Source organism: Capra hircus, chromosome 22 (assembly GCF_001704415.2).
Source record: "Capra hircus breed San Clemente chromosome 22, ASM170441v1, whole genome shotgun sequence".
NCBI classification, from domain to species: Eukaryota; Metazoa; Chordata; class Mammalia; order Artiodactyla; family Bovidae; genus Capra; species Capra hircus.
Genome location: NC_030829.1, coordinates 30,559,562 through 30,581,119, shown reverse-complemented (window position 1 = coordinate 30,581,119; position 21,558 = coordinate 30,559,562). Strand labels below are relative to the sequence as shown.

The window sequence follows — 21,558 nt, the reverse complement described above, 5'->3', positions numbered from 1 at the left end:
ACCAACTTCAAGATGACCGTCAGAGCTGACTGCGCTGTTTCTGCATGTAGCCCCCTCCGTCTGTCTATAAAAGCTCTTGCCCCCTGATTATCAGTGGAGGGAGTTGGCCTTTGGACAAGCGCCTCCCCTCACTCCCCGTTGCTGACATCCAAAATAAAGCAAACTTTCCTTTCCACCCACCTGGCCAATTTACTGGCCTTTGAGTGGTGAGCAGCTAGACCTGGGTTCACTAACGGTATTAATATCTGCCTGAAACCAAATTTTGAATCACTTAACAAATTAAGTCTGTTTCACCACTGTTAGAGTCCTAACTCCAAAGCATTATTTGTAGAAACTGTTAAAAATTAGATTCCTCTGAGATCTAATCAAAGAACAGATAAAAACAGAGTTCCAATTTGTTAGGAAGACTCAACCTTTCTCATGCCCTAGTAATGAGAAAAATAAAATACTGTTGAGGAAATACTGACAGAAAAAGATAAACATGGTGCTGGAAACTGAATGCTGGGTGAGGCTTTGGGTTGGGTTTTCCTTTTTATTCCTCCCTTGAAATGCTGGCTCAGCCAACATCAGACACACCCCTCCCAGCTCCACCCAATTCCTACCCCAGGCTCCCCTATACCTGATAAGAGCAAGCTATGGAGATGGCACCATCCTTAGGGATCCCCCGGCAAGCTGGGCAGACGCTGGGAGCTCTTTTTCATCAATGCTGGCAACTTCTGGACACACATTTGCAGCCCAAGTGCTAAAAGTCTTGTGGAGCACTCATAGGATAGAACTGTTCTGGGGGTCCCGGGGGAAGGCTGGGGCGACCACCTCTTCACCTTGGGCCCTACTCACTGACCAAGCAGAGGAACAGTGTATCTAAACATCCAGCAGCCCAAGCAACCAGTCTAATGCTCATGAATACACAACTTGTAAAAACCAGATGCTGTTAGGCCTAAGAGTATCCGAATGCCCAGGAAAGTCATGGGTGCCATTTGTAAACACAAAGTCATGGGTGCCCTTGCCACTGCCTGGTTTCACTGAAATCCTCATACCATCACGAATACTTGAGATGTTACGCTCATATTTTACAGAGAAGCAGACAGGGGCTCATCAGAGATTAAATAACTTGCCCATATTCACAATCTGGACTCAAAATCAAATACACACTTGTGATTCTAGGCCCTTTGTATAATATTCTCCTTCTGCCCAGATAATGGGAAAGATAAACATGAACCAGGTTCCTTTTTCAACATGCTCATTTTTGGAAAGGACCTGGGGATTAGCTTTTATTCCTGCTTATAAATGACATTCAATAAATATTTCCAAGCAGACGACGGCACTGGAAACTGCAATGACCAGAACAGGGACAGAGCAGACGACTGCTGCCCTTGGAGGGCTTACCGTCAAATGCAGACCCTGATGAAAGGAAGACAGGCATAACAATCATAAAGCAATTCCGAGAACCCACTCTGCTTTTGGCTTCTTGGCTGAAGAACACTACCCTAAACACCACAGTGCTCTTTAAAAGGTAATGAAAATGATAATATAAATACAATGTCCTCAAGAAATATGCATGGTCCTTTCCAGTTCTGTGAGGAAGATCAAGTCCACTGGGTTCTAGTTCACTGCCAAAAGCCCAAACTCACGGGAACATACAGCAAGTGCAGGCCCATCTTTTGGGAGCTCACCTACAAGAATAGACAAGCCCCACAATATGGGTACGAAGTCATAAAACGTGAAAAGAATGTCATTCTTGCAGCTCTGGCAAAGGTCTTAAGACTTGGACCGTTTCTACCCCAAAAGCAACAGTAAAACAGAAAATCCCTCCCGGTTAGCACAATCCCTGACGACAGAGAGGCAGCTGAATTTTCTGGAGACTGTGAAACACAGGTAACCAGGGGAAATCAACACCAAGCCAGGAGAGAGCAGAGAGGGGATTTTTACCAGGCTTGACAAATGACACCGTGATTCACACCCACCGCTGGGCTGTCTCTAATAAGCCACAGAGGAAGCAGCCAATCTCGGCTAATTACCAGATAAAAATATATTGTAAGGACTCTCATTAGGAGACGCGGATGGAGGTGATCTAATGATTAAATGCTGCATTCAACTGACCCACCATCAATGCACACTAGTGCAAGATGTCACGGGAATATTTTGTAGAAACAGTGATTTTATTTCGAGGAGGGGAGGCAGTCATATTTGTAATGATGGCTATGAGGTAAACTAATTAAAAGACAGTTCGGAGAGGAAGAGGGTGGCTGAGAGCAGCTGTGGCCGTTCCAGAACCAAGTGCCAAGTCTCCATAGAGGAACTGCAGTCAAGTGGAAAATTTTTGCCTGACCTCTGCCCTTGCTATTAATTTGCAGGGAAACTAATGACACATATACATATTCCCACAAAATTGTTCTAATTGCTAATTTGCCAAAGGAACCCTGATTCCAAATTAAACACGACTGTAGCCTGTGAGGGAAGGAAGAACAAAAAGCTGTAAACTCCAAATAGAGGGGGCTTCGCCTCATGAAATCATTTGAAGGCTGAACCAACAAGTTAATGAAATGTCAACCTTGTCAAGTGTGATCGAAGTTTCTTAACTTTTAAACTCAGGCTGCATGATCACATGCTGGTCTCGAGGAGAAACCATCTCTGGGAGAAAGGTCACTAGGGGGTGAGAAGATGGAGCTGGGGGAACGTTTCAAGACAGGTTCTGTGTTCAAACCAAACTTGCTCTTTTAATTAAGGTCTCTCTGAAAAAAAGTGGACTCCTCCACCACCACCCCCAAATTAATTACAGACTTAGAAGAGCAAACTGGGAACAGTGAGAGATGTGCTGTAATCTTGAAAGATTCATCTGAATTGTAAACTACTAGAGCTTAAAACATTCATCAATTAAAAATGAACGCACAAGTGCTCCGTTCTGACTGTAGCTCAGGTTGGAAGAGAGAATTTTTTCTTGGGGCCTAGAGCAGGAAGGGATGGGACTGGGAGGGTTTCTTTTCCTATTTTTCAGATTGTGTTCATTTTCTATTTAAAAAGAAGTTGCTATGTTTAGAAAAGTTAGTAACTCTGATATTTTCTACATGGCGAGTTTCCATCATGTGATGATTTCGGCAAAGATAATCTCTGAAACGCCAGCCAAAAGCTGAATTCTTATGTCACTTCAGATTGCCATAGGGTTTTATTTTATTTTTTAATTTCTGTCCACTCTCAACTCTTGGTTTTTCTTCCAGGACAGTTCCAGGGGGACTCTCCTAGAAATCTTACCCATCCAAACAACTGGGACCACATCAGCTGCCCAACACTCAATACTCTGCTGAGCCCCCCTGTGAAACAAAGGTTTTTATCTTTTCGTTTTTAAACAGTAACCTCTGCTCTCTCTTTAAAAGACGGTGAGTCACTCCCATTTTTTAAAAAATCAACGCACTGCTGATGTAAACCCAGGACAGAAACAGACTTGTCGTAAGGATTCCCATCAGAATTCCTGTGTGTTTTTGTTTGTGCTCCTGCCTTGTTTCAGAACAGATTCTGAGAACAAAAGGCAAACCTGAAACCCAGACTCTGAGGGACCCGGCGCTCAGTAGGGACTCTTGTGCCCACTCGTTTTTCTGTTGCTGGTTTGACTGACCTGCCGAGCAGGTGAATTCTAGACACGAATCTGTTGTGTTCAGAGATGGCCTTTCTGAGGATGGAGGACCGGAGGGACGTTCCCAGACCGCGGGGTGGGGTAGGTGGGTGTTGCTGGGCAGGGGGTGACCTTGAGCACAACTCTGCCTAGTCTCACCACTGCCTGAGATCTGGCCCCGTGCAGGACAGCGACTGAGAAGGCGATCGCCACTGACACCGAACCTCAGCACGGGGGGCTTCACGAGAAACCGTATATAAACATTGCTTGTTTTTGCAAATCTCTTTTTATGATGGCCTCAAATTACTTCTCCAACTCAACAGCCAGGCTGCAGCCAACAGCCCACAGGATCATCCATTTCATTAAGAGTTAAAGGAGCCCCCCTGCTTTTGGGGGGCTGGTGGGGGACACACACAGTTTTTATAGTAGCTAAGAACTACTTCCAAACAGTCCTAATTGCTATGGTTGGAGGAAAAGAGAATGTGTACAAAGGAAAATCTAATACTGCCTTTCGCTTCGAATAGCCAAGTTCCTCTGTTTTATAACATTTTCAGAAAGGAGATTCTACCTACACTGTAGTTACTTGCCCACCAAACCTGAAGGAATGTGGTTTCACCAGGGTTGGGAGCTGTTCTCTGGAGGGTAGGAATACCCTAAAGCTAAACCTACCTCTCATGTTCTCGAGATTATAAAATATGATTTACAGTATCTTCCTGACATTATGATAGTGAAAAAATCTTTTTCAAAACTCCTTAACAACTTAATCAAGTATTAATACAGACATGCTTCTCGGCGGTAGTGGTGGTTATTGTTTTATCCTCTGAGTGCGGCCTTCCTCCAAAGAAACATGTCAGGAAATTCTCCATGGAGTAAGCATGGAGACATTCGCCCTCAAGCAACCCACTGTGGTGTTTACCTCGAGAACATTACTGGTACTGAGTGTGGAACAAAAGAATATCACTCTCATTAGGACAGTTTACGATCCCTTGGTTTTTCACTTGTGCTTCTCCGAACATGGAAGAGAGATGAATCTTTGGAAACGCCAGCCTACAACACTCGTGGCCATTCTGGCCATATGACAGGCCCAGCTTTACACTGTGTAACTCCCGTGCTAGAATCTGCAGCTGCTCTGGTAAACACGGCCCAGCCTTACTAACACTGAAAGCTTATAAATAACATTAGAAATCAAAAGCTGCTTTTGGCTGACATCGGCTATTCTTTGCCTTCCTCCACTCTGATCTTCATCACAGACTTTCTTCTCCTGGTTCCCTTCCTCAAACACCCGCACCTATCTTAACCCCTCGGCAGGAAGCATGAAAGCTCATTTCCTTCTCCTTCCTCCCATTCCTCTTTTACGTCGCATCTCAGATGGCACTGGTGCCATGGGGCTTCCTCACTCCCACCGCCAGGGACGGTGGTCCACACACTCCCGTGGAGCGCAGGTCTCCCACAAGACACACTCGGTGGCAGGGACGGGTCTGCCCTATTTTCCTACCCTATGTTTCCCAGTCGCATGTTCCATAAATATTCACTGATGCAATTACTTTGATTTTAAATTCAGAAATTCTCTTTACAAAAACACTGTGCGCTGCAATTTGAGTCCTGGGTATGATTACAAAAGAAGAGGTTTTTGTCCTTTTAAAAGACGTTCAAGCAAGCAGGGAGAGATGCTGCAGGAGGCACCTGTGGAACAGGACGCCTGTGAACCCCTGTTCAGCTCACCTAGATGCTGCCCAGGGTGAGGGGTCGAGGTCAGACTCACGTCTAAAATCTTGGTACTCTCCCCAGATGAGAATATCCTCTGACAAGCCAAATGGGAACATGAGTTCCACAACAGGATCCAGCAAGCACGTCTAGGGGCTGATGTCAGAACAATCCAAGAAGGTTTTGGCAGTTTCTTTGATGCAGGGAAATGGGAACTGGCTGGGTGACTGGACACAGCAAATGACACTTACCACCCAAATGGCATTTAGTGAAAAGCAACGTTTACAGCAAAGCATTCTATCACTTAGTGACTAAGGATTTTAAAATAAACACCAAGTTCCTTTTAAACAGAAATGGAAAAAAGAAAAAAACTTAACAAACTTCCTGGCAAGACTCTAACATGAGCGTCCCCAGCAAGGGTTGGATCTGAATCCCAGGAACTGCTTCTTTCAAATCAGAGTCTAGGAGGATGCGCGTTTGAACATACACTGTGCGTTCTATTATTTCGGGAGGAATAAATTAATTACCGGCAAAGGGGAGTCTTTTACACCTTAGAACTGATCAGATAACTCTATATCCCTAAAGGTGAAAGAACTGAGGGTTTGCTCTATGCCCCCTCCCCTTTTTACAGCAAGGAAGTAAAAAGTGCGTGCAAAACACTACATGGCTACCTTTTATAATTAATTTCCCAATGCCTCACCTATACATATTTTAATAATTCCTGATTTATAAGATGGTATCTATAATAAAATTTTCTATTTTCAAATAAATGAAAAGAAGGCAGGTTCTCTCTGGCAACAGAGTGTCACACAATATCTGCTTGTCAGGCACCAATTTTTACTTCTTACATGTAAGTTAAAGGATAAGGGATTTATAATGCTGCCTGTGAAAGGAACCACTTTTCATACACAAATGTGATCTTTTTTTTTCTTCCAAAGGGTAATACAACAGTACATTTACATAAACTAATCCAAACAATCTATGTATTTGACAATGGCAAACCTCACACAGGCGGCCTATTGTTGGTTTACATCTTGGAGTTCTTTATATTGGCTTGTAGCACTGCTCTAGCTGTCAAAGGTTTGACTTGGACTCCAAATAAATGGTTATAGAAGTGCTGTGCAGCGATATTGGACTTCTTTGCAAAAGAAAACCTGCTGTGTATGAATTCAAAAGCTATTAATTTTTCAGTCAAAAATATTCGTGCCTATTTCTTTTAATAAAGAAATACTGTGCTGAGCTACTAAGAGATAATGTTGACTAGTGGTAAAGAATTTTCAATAGAGCAGTTAAAAATAAATTTAGTAGGAGGTCCCCTTCCAAGTTATAATTTTCTAGCATGTAAAACATTTTTTAAAAATACTAATGAAGACAAACCTTCCTGCCCTGTACGTTTCCGCCAGGACAGCTCTTCCCTGTTCACTGGCTGCTTAACATGGGTCCTCATGGAGAATCCCAAGGGTCCTTTTGTGGCCTCTGGAAGCTTATATATATGGCGCTCCAGGCCTGCACCCAGCCCCATGATGGCTCGTGGAGTGCCCCGTAGGGTGTCTCAATTCCTTTCCTGCTTTCATCCCCCCTCCTCTCACCAAGAAGCCTCATGATCCTAAACGAGTCCACTCCTAGAGTGCTGAGTCCACATATTATTCTAATCCTCATATTTAATATCTAACCTCACATTCTGTTTTTAATTCACGGAGTAAGTCATCTCATTCTCTCCCTTGTCGCTGGGTTTAGAGACACAAACCCTTTATCCTGGAGAAAACTATTTCCCTAATGAATGGAAACCATCTGAAGATGTCCAGAGAGTTCCAAGATGATCAGCTCCCCTTGCCACCAGCTCAAACCACTGAAGAACTCAGTGGGATCATGCAAGGATCTTACCAATTTGTTTCAGCGGGGTTCACATTATTCCTAGGAGCCTCATTAAATGAAGGGGTTGATAGGAATAGCACCTAGAGCACGGTTGACTAATGACTCCACAATACCAAAAGGCCTTATTCTTTCTTTTGGGTGGCCTACACATTTGGTCCTACAGCCATTTACTGCAAAATACATGGAAACCAAGGGCTCTTTCCTAGTAAAAATGGATGTGCAAAGTGTTTAATGATTTTATGTCCTATATCTCAGTAATGTGTTCTGTTTCAGACATTAATTTTGTCTGCCAACTGCATCTTGGCAGGCTACCATATTTGCTGGGTTAATAGTCTGACTCCGTTTTATTTCTATCACCATAAATCATACATATATGGGTGTATGTTTGCTTTATTTATAGAAAAAAACCAGTCAAAACAGATAAACCAATACTTTGCCATTACGCTGCATCATTGCATATTGATTAAAATTGCTGGTACTAACTATAGATTGTCAACGCTCAATTAATTTTCACACAGTGACTCCAAGCAAAATCAAATAAAAGCAGTGTACCCTTAAATTTTACAAATCTTAAAAATCAAGAAGCAAAGCACTCTCTCCATTGTGAAAAATTAGTTGAAGCAATTAGATTTTGAGAACTGTATAAGTATACAAGAAACATAACTGAAAACCATCAAGGTAAAACAGGGAATGAGGCCCAAGACAAGATCTGGGGTCCAGATAGCATCCTTCCATTTTGATATTGTCTGTGCTTGCATGACACTTTTCAAGGTCAAAGGAAGGGGAAATAAGGCAAGTAGTAAGAGATTCCTAAAAGTGAAATGTAATTTCAGGGTACCATGTTCAATCTCACTTTGAAAGAGTCATTTTCACTTCCAACTCTCTAGTAACCATTAGATGTTCTCCAGTAATTATAGCCTCTGACTCTTGCAACATTTCCTCCTTCTTTACTCTCAGACTGGACTGGACCATCCCTCAACCCTTTTCTCATACCCACTGTCTCTTGGCTAAACCATGCCAACATACACTTTTTTCTTCTGCCTTCCTGGTCTGGCAGTCCTCTCTCTGTGTTTCCACCAATGAGAAATCAGAAAGGTTGCTTTTTGTTCTGTTTTTGTTTTTTCCTTCCAAAGAGCTGTCATAGAATGTTTCAGTATATTGGCGTAGCATCACTCATCTGTCCCAAAGAAGAGCTGATTGTGGGGTCTCGTGGCTGAGGACTGTGCCTGAATCATCCCGTACGTATCTCCCTAAATGCCCAGCACACTGCACTGTTCATAAAAGGTAACTTAAGTTCCAGATGGAACTTTAGTCTTTCAATATTTAGAGCTGCCAGACTAGGGATCCTCCTCCCTTGCGGAAGGGAAGCAGAGAAGAAATAGTGTCAGGTACCCCCGGATGTCACGTAGTACTTACGGGTTGAGGGGCAGTTTTAGGTTCTGTAGACTTCACATGCAGGTGGGTCATCATGGCTTGCAGGCGCTCTTTGTCTTTCGCAAGCTGGTAGAGAGAAAAAATGCTCTGTTATTTCTTTGACTACAGATGCATTACTCTTTAAATATCCCAAATGATACATATTCCAAATTACACTATGGCCCCCTGGCATACAACAAAATTTGCATCACTGCTTAATCGTTTTGAAATCTATATGACCACTGCCAAACTCCGAGTAACTGGAGGTGTCGGTGTGTGATTTCTCAACACAAGATGCATGAGCCTTTAACTGGGAAGTCCTAGACCTACTGGCACCAAGGAGTCCCATGTAACACAGACAGCTACAAGACAAAACCGTGAATCACGCCTATTAACCAACCTGATTCATGAGGAAGCCAAAGGAAAATGAGCTAGGGAACTGAAAACTCGTAAATTCATCTGTTGTGGTTGTGGAGAAACTCCTAGACACACAGATACACTTATGCAAAATTAACTCCATCTTTCTTCACAAGTAGACAGAGATGCAGACAGTCCAGGCAAGCAATTTTAACAGGACAGGCAGACAGCTACAAGGGGGGACAAGTCCCCGTTTCCAAATGAATGTACAGAACGTTTATTCATTCACTGACTCAGTATCTGAGTACCTACTATGTGCTAGTCACATTGCGACAAAAATTCAAGTCTCCTCATTCTAGAAAACATTCTCTTCTGAAGGTACATGAGTTCCTAACTGGATGTACAGAGTAGGGACTCAGATGCTGCTTGTTACAGGCTGCTTTCTTATGCTGGCTCTAGACTGTCTCCTACACAAGGGTATCTTCAACAGTTCAAGACACTTTGAGCATAGGGGACATAATATGACTCTAGAAGAGGGAGGAAATGTACCCCCCAAAGATACTGGTTTAGTTAAGGGAAAAGCTGTGGAAGAGATTAATATGAGATGGGGAGAGGGAGGGAGGAGGGGAAGGAGAAGAAGGAGAGGAATGGGGTGGGAAAAAATCTGAGTTCAGGACGTTTACAGACTATTTGTCCAAAATAATGCCTTAGAATTGGGAAGGGACTCAGTCCTTCCATGTCACATAATTAACAGTAAATCTTTAAAATATCAATTAATTTTTGGTAAGTCTAAAATTATTTCCCCCCCACCCTCAAATCAAGTAAGACTCACTTTTTAAAATCAAAGTGCATTTTAAGGGAGGAGGATGTTTCAAGAACTGGGGGAAGGCAGAGAAAAGGGAAAAAGTGGAAAAACAAGAAGGAAAAAGCTTTCAACTTATCCTAACTCGATGACTCAGTCTCAAGCCATATCACATTTGATTTTTTTTTTTCCCTTTTTATTCCCTTGTGGTGTGGTTCGGGGAGGAATAAATTAAGAAGTGGGGGTGGGGGTGGGGAAGCCTTACAGTGTTAGCATTTATCTTTCAACAAACAGGAAATGAAAATGATACCATATTAGGAGCCACTTTATGTTATTCATCCTCTGTTCTTTAGTCAGTTATTGAACAGCCAAACTAAAAGATGCTCAGAACACATAATGCTAAAGGAATTCAGTTTTCCAAAGTGGCTCGGTTAGAACAATTAAAATGTTAGCAATGGCATTTTTCTACAGTTATTTGCTTTTCATGTCAGTGTTCTAAAGTTCTTCAATGTTACAACTAAAACATTTTTAGATTAAGAAAAATGGTTTCTTTTAAAATTACCGTGGGACAGAGGAATGGAGGCATCTCTGTTCTTTTTAAAAACAAGTAGTCGTCTGTGGTGCTAAATGCTACAAATTTAAGGGTGGGAGGCAATATTTACTGAAGAGTCGGATGAATATTAATCGTGACTTAATTTAGGGGTAAACATTGTTGATGGAACAATTACAAAGACCAAGAAGAAGGAGGTCCAAATTCCCAGCATCAAAAGAAACCATTACCCTCTATGTTCCATCCAAATGTCTACCAGACTGACCTTTTACTGGTCAAAGGTGGTACCACCACATGGCAAACACACGTGGAGAATCTGTACACCCAGTCACCTCCACAACCTTGGTACTTTACTGCTGGAGGGAATCTTATTTCTTCCTAAGAATATCACTTAGATTCATCATTCGTTTTGAGAATTATCCAGGTTCCTCATTTTGCCTCAACCTCAAGTCTACTATCCTAACTCTGCTTTACTATAGAAGGCAGGCAAGGTTACAGAAAGAGGCAAAAATCCGTTTTTGTTTGTGTTTATTAGCACAAACTAGCATGTCATATATAGTCTTGGGAAGGATTTTGGATTTTTATCATTGATAACAGTTCTAACACAAACTTTTGACAACTGAAAGAAAAAAAAATCTCGCCAAATTCACTTTTTATTTTTATGCAAAAAATGGCTACAAATTCATCCCGAGTGAAATCGGCTCCTCTCTCTACGGTAGCTGTCTTGCATTTACAATCCTCACTGGTCCTTCAAACAGCTTGCAGATTCTTTGCTGTTTTTTAATGCCATCATTCCATGAGCTCACCACCCCCATCAATTTTCACAGCATCCCTTCTTTGTTATAACATGGGAATACAAACATTTAATATTAGCAAATATAGTCTAGCATTTCCTTATCAACTGACTCCCATGACAGTCAAAGAAAAGGATGGAAAATTCAGTCCAAAGGTCACCTAAAAATCTGGCTGACAGATTTATACATCCTTTTATGTTGTAGTATGAAAAGAGAATTACTCTCAGAGCTTTCCTGGTGGGTACAGGAGGAGTACCTAGCCTAAAAGGAATGACAAGAGGCCACACAGTAAGGGGAGCCGCATGTGCAGTGTCTGTTTAAATTAGTAACCTGGTGCACCAACCCTGCAGAATGACTAGAGTCAAAAATGGGTTAAAGAAGACGTGGGCTAACAGACTTCGAAGGATTTGAGTCCTGGCTCTGAGACGCTGAGCACATTATGTAACCTTTTCAAGCTTTTCACTTCTCCTTCTAAATATGGAATAATAATCTCTGAACTTTGAAGGGTTGTTTTGAGGATTAAATAAATTCTTGCACATAACAAGCTTAGCACAGAGCCTAGCACTTCACGAATGCGCAAAAAAAAAAAAATTTTTTTTTTTTAAAGGAAAGTTAAATCAGTCTAGTCTATCTAGACTTCTACTGACTAAGTAGATGTTTGGAAACCTGGATCAACATAACAGGTTCCATGGAGTTTGCAGCTGGGCTAACTGGGGAGAGAATTTTGACATTTTAAAGAAGGGAACAGGAAGCTAGGAGAGATGATGCTCATTTCTCATGGATTTATTCCCTTGGTTCTCACTTTTATCTGTCTCTTGTCCTAAAAAAGTGTTTTTTTCTCCCCTTGACTAATACGGGTCACCCCCTCTTCTATTCCCCATGGCCTCAAGTCAGCCTTCAGACTGCCAATGCTGGCCAAGACTGTAACAGGGGTATCACTCCATAACTGCTGAAGGCCAGGGGGCCCCATGCACCATCTTCAAAGGTAAAAGCTAAGAAGATTACACTCATTCTTTTAGCAGAGAAAAGGCAACGTGGGCTCAAGTTCATTGAACACAATCATATTCTACACTCTCAGGAGGACTAATCATTTAAAGCCCAATTTGGTGGTTCTCACTCATGAGAAAAGAATTCTTCTGAAAAAAGCGAAGGATTTAGGAGACAGAAAAAACACTAGAATTACAGAGGATGGAGAGAGGAAGGGGCCAGGCCACTCAGTCCATTTCACAGGCTGTTGAGGCTACTCCAAGGCCTCTGGCTCTCATGCCTTGTTTCATAGTTGGGGGGAAACTGAGGTTCATGGGGAGAACTTAACCTGAGGCCGTGGAGCTAGGAAGGGAGAACAGTAAGACTAGAACCCAGGAGACACAATGTTTGGTGTGACTTTCCCAAATGGGTGATCCCTGGCATCGCCTGGGACACCACCTGAGAACTCAGATCTTTGCCTCCCTCCCGTCTCCTACCCTGACCTACGCAGGCAGAGCCTGGGGTGTGTGTATGTGTGCGCACACACAGGTGCACACTGTTAGCCACACACAGGTTATAAAGAAGCAAGCCTGGATTAGCCGACTGAGGTACCCAGTTTCAGCGACTAGGATCTGATCTAATCTTGTCCAGTTCTCCAGGGGAGGGACGCAGGAGTAAATGCTTCTAATAAGGACACCCAGGGTCCATGTTTAACGAGGTGCGTTGGGGAGGCACCACTCTCTTCTATGAACTGAGTGTGCCTTAGCGGGAGCGGGCTCCATACCCTCAGGCGCTGGGTACACACTGACAGTCCCAACAAACTGATGGCGGCAGAATGGATCTTGTTACCTGGTCTCTCAAGGGCATACTATCAAACAGAGGAAATAAGTAAAAAAAAAAAAAAAAAGGGGGGGGTGGGGTGGGGTTGGGGTGAGGGCAGCAACTGGAAGGAGGAGAAATTAAATTCTTCTACCAAACAGTATTTACCAAATAGCTATCTCCCAGCCACTCTATCCAGAGGTGGTCATTCACAGACCTTCACAACTCGGCCTTGAAGGCCAACTCGGGCTCTCAGCGGGCAGGCAACCTACGGCTCATTTCACCCCAATTGAAGAATTTCCCAACTTTTATTGTATTCTGTCACCATCTTAACATTCCTCACGTGTTATTATTAAAGACTCTCTTGACATTTCAAGCAGACGCACTCGGATACTCTGTCATAGTCTAGGAATTCTAATGCTCCCAGAGTAAAGCAGGATTTTAAATTATGAAAAAGAATCATCTTGGTTTTCCAAGGGGGGACGAGGAAGGGAGACACGCAGAGACCCTCCCTCCTTTTCCTCGGCCCCTGTCAGAGCAGTGGCGCCATGAAGCTCTGATGCTGTTAATCTCTCTGTTCCCACCACCCTTTGAGCTTGTTCAGAGTCAGGAGGCTGGGGAGGCCCAGTTGTGAGGCGCGGTCCTAAGTACCGCTTCGAAGGGGGTTAGAAAGGCCCAAAGGCCATCGGAGACAGGTAACACACTGGCCGATGTCCCGGAAGTCGGTGTGATCACAAACTGCCCTGCTGATGGCGGAGGGATCACATGAGTCCCCACGGTGACGCGTCTGTGTGTGTGACGCTGCCTGTCTCCCTCCGCGGCTGCAGCTCGTGCACTCCCCTTCCCGCTGACATTTTCTTAGAGCTCACAGTTCCTGGGGTGGATGGATTTGGAAACCTTCCGCGTGGGCCCAGCATCACCGAGCCCCAGCCCAGGCCCCGCCTACCACGAACTTCTCAGGAGAAAGCTCCTTAAGGCAGAGGAGAGTGCGGCCCCACCGGCCGTGTTTCCAAACCCTTGATCTGCAAGGCCTGGGTGTGTGCAGAGAACCTGGCGGGGTGGAACGCAGTTAAAACTTGCGACTTCAAAATGTCTCTTTGGCATGCAGATTATTATTTTGAGCTTAAAAGAATCATGGCCCCAAAGACTCAGAATCTCTGACCTTCCTTTCCCTAAAAGAATTGCAAGGGCCTGTCAGAACAGAGCCAGCACTAGCGGATCTGCACAGAGTACAGGCCAGGAGGTGGGGGGTGGGGAACTCTGCAGGGCCCTGAGATCAGAGTCCACTCTGCACCCCACTGTCTCCCTGTGGCCACACAACATTTATTTACTGACTTTTCCATCCCTCTGTGAACTGCCTTTCTTGCCTTTGAAGTTCCAAAGCCCTACTCCCAATACCCTCTTTTGTCTTCAGCTGAAGATGGTATTCACTGCGAGGGTTTGGACCATTCTGATAGATGACTCACTTTTCCTGGGTCTCTCCCATGTATACCATCTTGCTAAACTTTTGCTTGATTTTCTCCTCTTACTCTCTCTCCTGTCAACTGAATTCTTAGACCAAGCAGAAAAACTTAAAAGGGTAGAGGAAAATGTTCTCCTGTCTAACAAAGCCCTGATGACCCCAGGTACAAAGCCATCCAACAGCACTGAGCAAGAAAGGAAGACAGATTCCAAAGGTGGCGGCCTGCCCATCACCTTTGAACAAGTTAGTTAGATCTTCTACACCTCAGTTTCCTCATCTCTGGGGGGCCAGGGGGCACTATTCTGACTCTCAGAGGACGATCACCATCCACTTAGAAACACCTTCTCAAACAGCAAGAAGAAATATTATGTTAAACATGCTCATTAAGTGTGAGACACATACTGACTTCCAAATGTTAGACCCTCCCTTTAAAACATGACCCCTGGGGTGAAAGAAACAGGGTTTTGAATTGGGGGTTGCGGGGATTCAATGAACCTGAGGGTAAATTCACTTAGGACAGTGTCTTGACTATAGAGTAGGGGCTTGATAAACATTCTTTCAAACGGTTTTGAGCTCCTTAATGCAACAAGCAGAACATGGGCATACTAGATATTTTCTACAGCCAATGGATTAAAACAGATCATGAGGGTAACCAACTCATCCCAGTTTGCTCAGGACTTTCCCCGTTCTGAAACAGAAGATCCCAAGTCTCGGGAACCCCCATGTCCCAGGAAAGCAAACTGCAGCGGCTGGTCACCATCACAGCCTGTTGAACAGATTAATTTTAAAAAGAACCCAATATCCCTCCACTCTCAATCTCCCTCACCCCACAACCTGGGCACATCCCTCAAGTGGCTCCTGCGACCTGGAATGTCCTTGCCAGGCTCTTCTACTGACCCCTCCACAGTGACTTCCCCCACCTCAAACTCTGCCTTGAGGGCAGTTACAGACCTAGTAGTCTTACCCTCTCCACATTGTAGGAAGGAAGAAACTGCCTCACTTATCTATATCCAGAGCTTGGAATACACTAGGTGCCTGATAAACAGTGACTGAATGGAATCAAACTGAGTCGTGGATAACAGGTTCACATCCCTCCACCCCCACCCCTGCCAGGGCCAAGCAGATCTTCCCCATCAGCTGGGTGGCTCCTATGCTCCTTGGTTGCTTTCAATATTCACTTTAAAGGGCCTTGCGGCTGAGGGGTTGCAGGAAACCTGTCCTTGGCCCTACCCCTGACACATGTGGAACTCTGGACATGATGAACAGGCCAAACCTTCAAGGCTTCTTTTTTCTTTCTTTCCAAGCCCATCTTTATACACCAAAGAGGATGAGCTAATGACTAAGCAAGGTTACATGGTCACAAAGCAGAACTAAATTGAACAGATATGTCCAGAAAATTGTATTGATACCATGAACGTCTCAGCTTTCTAAGACACATTAAGTCCATCTGCAGGCTTCTTTTTCTCCTGTTGTCTGTTAAATCGGATGCCCTTCCCTTTTCCCCAAATGGAATTCTGACCCAGCCACTGAGATATCTTGTGTGTGATCACATCAGCAACTGAACGACTGAGAGAGCTCACGAGCATCTCCCTCCCAGGCGAATGAACCCAGATAATGAGATGAGTACGGATTTAAATCCAGGGGACAGGAGGTGCTCAACTCTCAGAAGCAGCCTTTGGGTGCTTCTGTACAGCCCTGGCCGTGGTGCTGGGGGTGGGCAACCAGACGCTCACCATGTTCCCACCTGTGGCGCCCTTGCCCTGTGGGGCAGGGAGCTGGACATTTCACGACCCACAGAAGGCCACACATACTGATTGTGGGGATTTTTCATCTTCCAGTCCTAACTCATTTCCATGACTGCCTATTGTCCAGAAAAATCTGTCCACAGAGAACATCTAACAGATGCAATCTTAAAATACATCCCCTGACCTCAAAAAGGACATTCCCTGTCCTCGATCCAAATGATTCCTATGGTGTCCATCTGTCTTCATGCTAGGCGCCTAAGTGTCCAGGGTAGGACCTCACGTAATTTCTCGGCTTCCTGGTAACAGCTGGGGTTAATCCCCATCCAGTCCATTGATAAATGTCAAAAAATTACAACTGCCTTTGTAATAATGAAATGAACTCAGAAATATTCAAAAAGGCTTTGAATGCCCACTAAGATGTCTTTTCGACACCCTCTTCCTTCAGTGAAACCAGTAACAGGGTGTAACATAAGAACTGAATTAACCATCATTTCACTGTCAACAAATTCTATGTAAATAGTCCACTGCTAAGAGAATGTGCATTATATATTTTGATATCTTCCAACAAAAACACACGCAAGACAGATGCCTCTCACCCACAGTGCTGCATAGATAGGTCTAAATTAGACTCCATAAAGCAGCAGCAACCCAACATCCCGATCTCCGCCTGGTGGCTTGAACTCTGCCATGAGAATCTTAAAGGCTCCTCCATTTGGCTCAAATGCAGATAACACCAGGAAGGGAAACCAGTCCCGCCTCTATCCCGAGGCGAGCAAGGGTGATCTTTTAAAAAAACTGAATCGAATTCTTTTATGGAGGTTTCACTACAGGTAAGAAACACCAGGACCTCCTGCTTGGGGTCAGAGTTGAGGTTTCTGGGGTTTAGATTTGGGGTCTGGCAAGCTACGTGGGACAGCACTCCAGGGGTTTCCCTGGTTTTGGTCACATCTGGGGCTGACGCTGCCCTCCCCAATTCTCCAGTGCAATCCTTTCACAGTGATTCTCCAGGGTAGACATAATGAACCTCGTAATCTCTACTCTAAGATCCAATTTGAGCTTACTGGGTTTGTTTTTACAATGGGGGCGCACGTGTGACCTTGCCCCCAGAGTAAACGCCAGAGGCCTCAGTACTGCTTTGCTGAGAGAATCTGGGCAGTGGGGGGCTGTCTCCTCCTCCTCTGAGTGACTGCCCTTTGGGAATACGCTCAGGTCTTGATTGCTCTTTCCTGTCGTGCTCAGAGGTGCAAACAGTTTTCAAATTCAAGTTAATACACGGTAATTGTGTAATAGACTTTGAGATAACTTGGAAATTCAGGTATTTCCTGGACCAGGAAATGCTTTAGGGGAAACAGAAGTAGCCCTTTTGGGTCAGTCATGTGCAGAGGACCCCCTCTACAAGACCAGATACATCATGCTGAGCAGAGGGGGTGTGTGTGGGGGGGGCCAATGTCAATGGGAAGCAAGACGGAAAGGTTGCTGAGACACAGAGCACCACCTTACATGCTCCTGCTGCTGCACAGACGTCGCTTCCCCAGTACCTCAGACTCTACGGGCACAACGCCATTAGCCAATTACAAAGTACATTTCCAGACGTGGTGCATGAAATGGCAAACGGGGTAGCACAAACAAGGAAATACAAATATCAGAGAAACAGGAAACCTCAAATGAGTGGCTGTGAGTCTAACTGTCCTCTGCACCAAACTCTGCAATCCAAATGTTGTCTGACTACTCGTTGATAAGGGCGTTGGGCATGGGTTCCTTCAGTACTAAAAATTGCTGACATTTTCTTGTGTATTTCATTAGATTAAATAATCACTGTTTGGGTATGGCCCTAATCTTGCACTGAAGTCTTCTGAGCATGTTTCTGGAGTTTTAAAAAATGCATTACTGAGAGCAAGCACTTCCCAGTGAATGAACAGTGCCACTGGAGACTTACTTACAATCTATCCTTTTTCTCTAGAATGTAGGAACCAGGGGGACAGTCCCATCTGTCTCACACATTCTTTTACCCCTTGGTGGCTCCAACAAGGCTCTTCCATGGTATAGGCTCAGGGTGATGTCTGCTAAATGCGTAAGTAGATGAATGGATGGATGGATGAATACCCCTCAGCTAGCTCTCCATGACCACCAACAGCAGCAAGGACTGGCATGTGAAGCTGCCCTCTGGGGAACCTGACCAATATGGTGACACGGGTTTTACACACCAAGGTGAAGAAGAATGAAGAAAAAGGGGTGAGCTGGTCCTTAGGAAGCTGGGAACCTCTGAGAACAAGTTGCTAAGAATGTGATGCCAATTGTTTTTTTGATTCTCTAGACTAAGGACTGCTTAGGAAACTTTTTCTGCAAGGACCAGCCAGATAGTAAACATTTTCAGCTTTAGGGATTTTCAGCTTTTAGGCCATAGGGATTCTGTTGCAATTACTCAACTTTTCTGTTGTAGAGCAAAAGCAGCCACACATAATGCGTAACTCAAAGGGCATGGCCATGTTCCAATGCAACCTTACACACGGATGCTGAAATCTGAATTTTATATAGTTCATTCTTCTTGTGCTTCTTACCTCCCTCACCCCAACTATTCAAAATGCAAAAACCTGTCTTAGCTCATCAGATGCGGCCCAGGGGCTGCAGTTCTCATTCTTCTAGCAATCCTCAGAAGCTTGGAACTCTTCCGAACCAGCCCTGCCATCTTCCATTAAAGCAAAGTTGTTCAAAAAATATCATAAGGAATATCACAGGTAACTACCACACAGTAACTTCCAGAAAGATGAGCATCTCTGATTCTTATTAAAAGCTGAAAAACCTGCCTTGGGTTTGAGGCGAGACTGGAGGATGAAGGGACATCTATGAATAAATGAAATCCACAAACAATCTAAGAACCATCATATAGGTCTGTACCACTGCCACGCCACGTTCACCAAAACAAAACATCAACAGTGCCAGGAGATAACCGTCTGACTTACTGATCGTCTAACTCCTTTCCTTCTCCCAACTGCTGCTTTTGGATAATGAGGGATAATGAATAAAAGGTTAGTTAATCATGGCCTTGCACTCAAAATCTGCGGTCTGGAATGCCAACTTAGGCGAACCATGACAGCTCTGTTCAACAATTTATTCTAGCTGATCATTAAGAATTTCATCAATTAAATACATAAATGCAAGAACCTGGACCACTTTATAAAAACACCACCACCACTGAAACATGTAAGTTCAGGAAGCAGCGGCCACAGAGCTGGTCCTATTCAACCCAGTCCTGCAGGGGCTTCGCATGCTTTAATCACAGGTGAACTCTGGGAGTGAGATAAACACACTCCTCCTTTCCTTCTCAGTAAGCCATGCTGAATGTAAATATGTTTCCAAAGACTTATATAAGAATTTGGGGGGGGCGGTTTACAACGTGCCCTTTGCCTGGATAAATACCCCACTGTCCTAGTAAGTTCATATCTATAGTCTGAATGCAAAAATACTTAAAATAACTTTCGACACATTCTGACTAAAAAAAATAATAATAATAAGTGATCCATCATAACTAATTAAAAAAAAAAATCCTTTCTATCCTGGAAAGTCACAACAAAAAGTTTAAGTGTGTTTTGGCTGATTTTTCTCTGCAACTATTTGAAGCTATAAATGACTTAACTCAGTAAAATTCCAGATGTAATTATCTACTGTACTTAGCCCAGGGCTCTTCATATATCTCGGCATTGCTGTCTTGCATACAAAATAGGCTTTTCAATGGCTGGTAACAATATAATGTACAACATTGTTTTAATTTCCCCGAGTCGGCTAACCTCTTGCCTACACTAAACCAGCCAGAGGAAGAAGCCACAGTGAGTCATCAAGCACTCAAAAGCATTTTGGAACTCGGCTGCATAAATGGGGTTTGTAGGGTCAGCCTTGTGCAATTCTACATTTTAATAATATCCATTTCTGACCCAATTTTTACTTTCAGAAACTGATTTTCTATTAATTATACCAAGGAGGGAATGACTGCTAAAACATGGTGCTTCATCAACAAGTTACATCAGGAAATAGAACTCACATTTAAAATGCACCCAAACCAAATGTGATCCACAGAAAAATCTGCACAAGTTAATTTTCTGTAGTCATATGTTCTACATGGCCCAGTGGATTTCCAAACACATGATCCTCTCCCTCTCTCTAAATGGTATGCACATAATATATATCGTATGTACCTAAATATACGTATGTATGTGTGGGTGTGTGTACATATTTAAAATGTATAGTGAACTCTCAGTTGTTCTCAGTGATGGAGAGCAAAGGGGGACAATGAAAAATGATGCATAAATCCACATATACCGTCTATTTTAACTTTGGAAAACAGGCTTGCATGTGCACTGGCTTGCCCCGTGTTGCCCACACTCATGTTCTCTCTCGCTCGCTCTCCATTCATTCACTCCCCACCTCTCTCCCCAGCTTGTCTTCCTAACTTCGGGTTAATAATATTAGCAACAGTGGGGGCTCAGACCAACAGCAGATAATCAGTAAACTTGAAAAGGAAAAGAGAGAAGGGAGGTCAAGTGAGAGAGAGATGGAAAAGCTAAAAAGCAGTGGCTGAGGCTTGGCGGCATACACAGAGATGCACAGAACTGTGAGATGTCTGAGCAGCAGTGTCCAAGAATGAACTGAAGCTGAACCTTCCCAAAGAGGAAAATAAATAAAATACAATAACATAAAAGAAGATCAAAGAAAAGAAAGGACAACATCAGATTTTGAACCTTCCATTCAATAATGAGTACACAGGAACTCATTACAGAACACTACAGAAATTTGGAAGTGGAGGAATACTGAGGTAATATCAAAAATAAATGTGGTTTTTACCTGTAGCTCTAACTGCTGTACAACCTGCATTTGAACTCTACATTGGGCTGTACTTCTATCGTCCAGCGCATGCTCACTGTTGAGATGTCTGCAACAATACATAGAAAATCATTAAGTGAAATGGAGAAACAAAAAAAGGAAAATTTAAGTTACCAGGATGTTCACGCATCTACTAGGTCTAGTTTACAGTCCTGCAGAGGGGCTGCCCTCTTCCGTCCCCACCACTGCAAACTGTCGTTATGTATCGCTGAGCACACGGTTAGCACCAAATAAAAGGCTTCCAGAGAGAAGCTGTGTGGGGCTGCTGGAGATAACCATTTACCATAAAAAACGAAATTTACGAAGTTAAGTCGAGGCTGCCATTCAAGACCACCTCAATGGGTAGACATCTGAGACAGGGCCCACGAGGTATTTCAAAACAGTCTAATTTATATGGGTCTGAATATGAGCATTTGTTCACAAGAAAACTGATTTCACATCACTGATGACACATTCTTATATTGAAATGCATAAACATGAATGTCAGAGACAGCAAGGGGTGGAAAGCAACTTTGAACGTATGAAATCTGCAACATGAACCTACACATGCAAATCATATACCAATGGAGGGGGGCAGGCGGGAAGGATG

At 43.7% G+C, this 21,558-nt stretch overlaps 1 protein-coding gene across 16 annotated transcripts in view; it reads right to left on the bottom strand.

Moving 5' to 3' along the window:
- FOXP1 (forkhead box P1) overlaps positions 1-21,558 on the bottom strand; it is a 624,629-nt gene that overhangs the window by 23,393 nt on the left and 579,678 nt on the right. For all 16 annotated transcript variants that reach the window (XM_018066793.1, XM_018066805.1, XM_018066804.1 and 13 more), the window contains 2 exons: positions 20,931-21,018; positions 8,603-8,686 (listed from right to left, as the gene is read on the bottom strand). In XM_018066793.1, the coding sequence (XP_017922282.1) occupies positions 8,603-8,686; positions 20,931-21,018 (172 nt within the window). The remainder of the gene's footprint in view (positions 1-8,602; positions 8,687-20,930; positions 21,019-21,558) is intronic.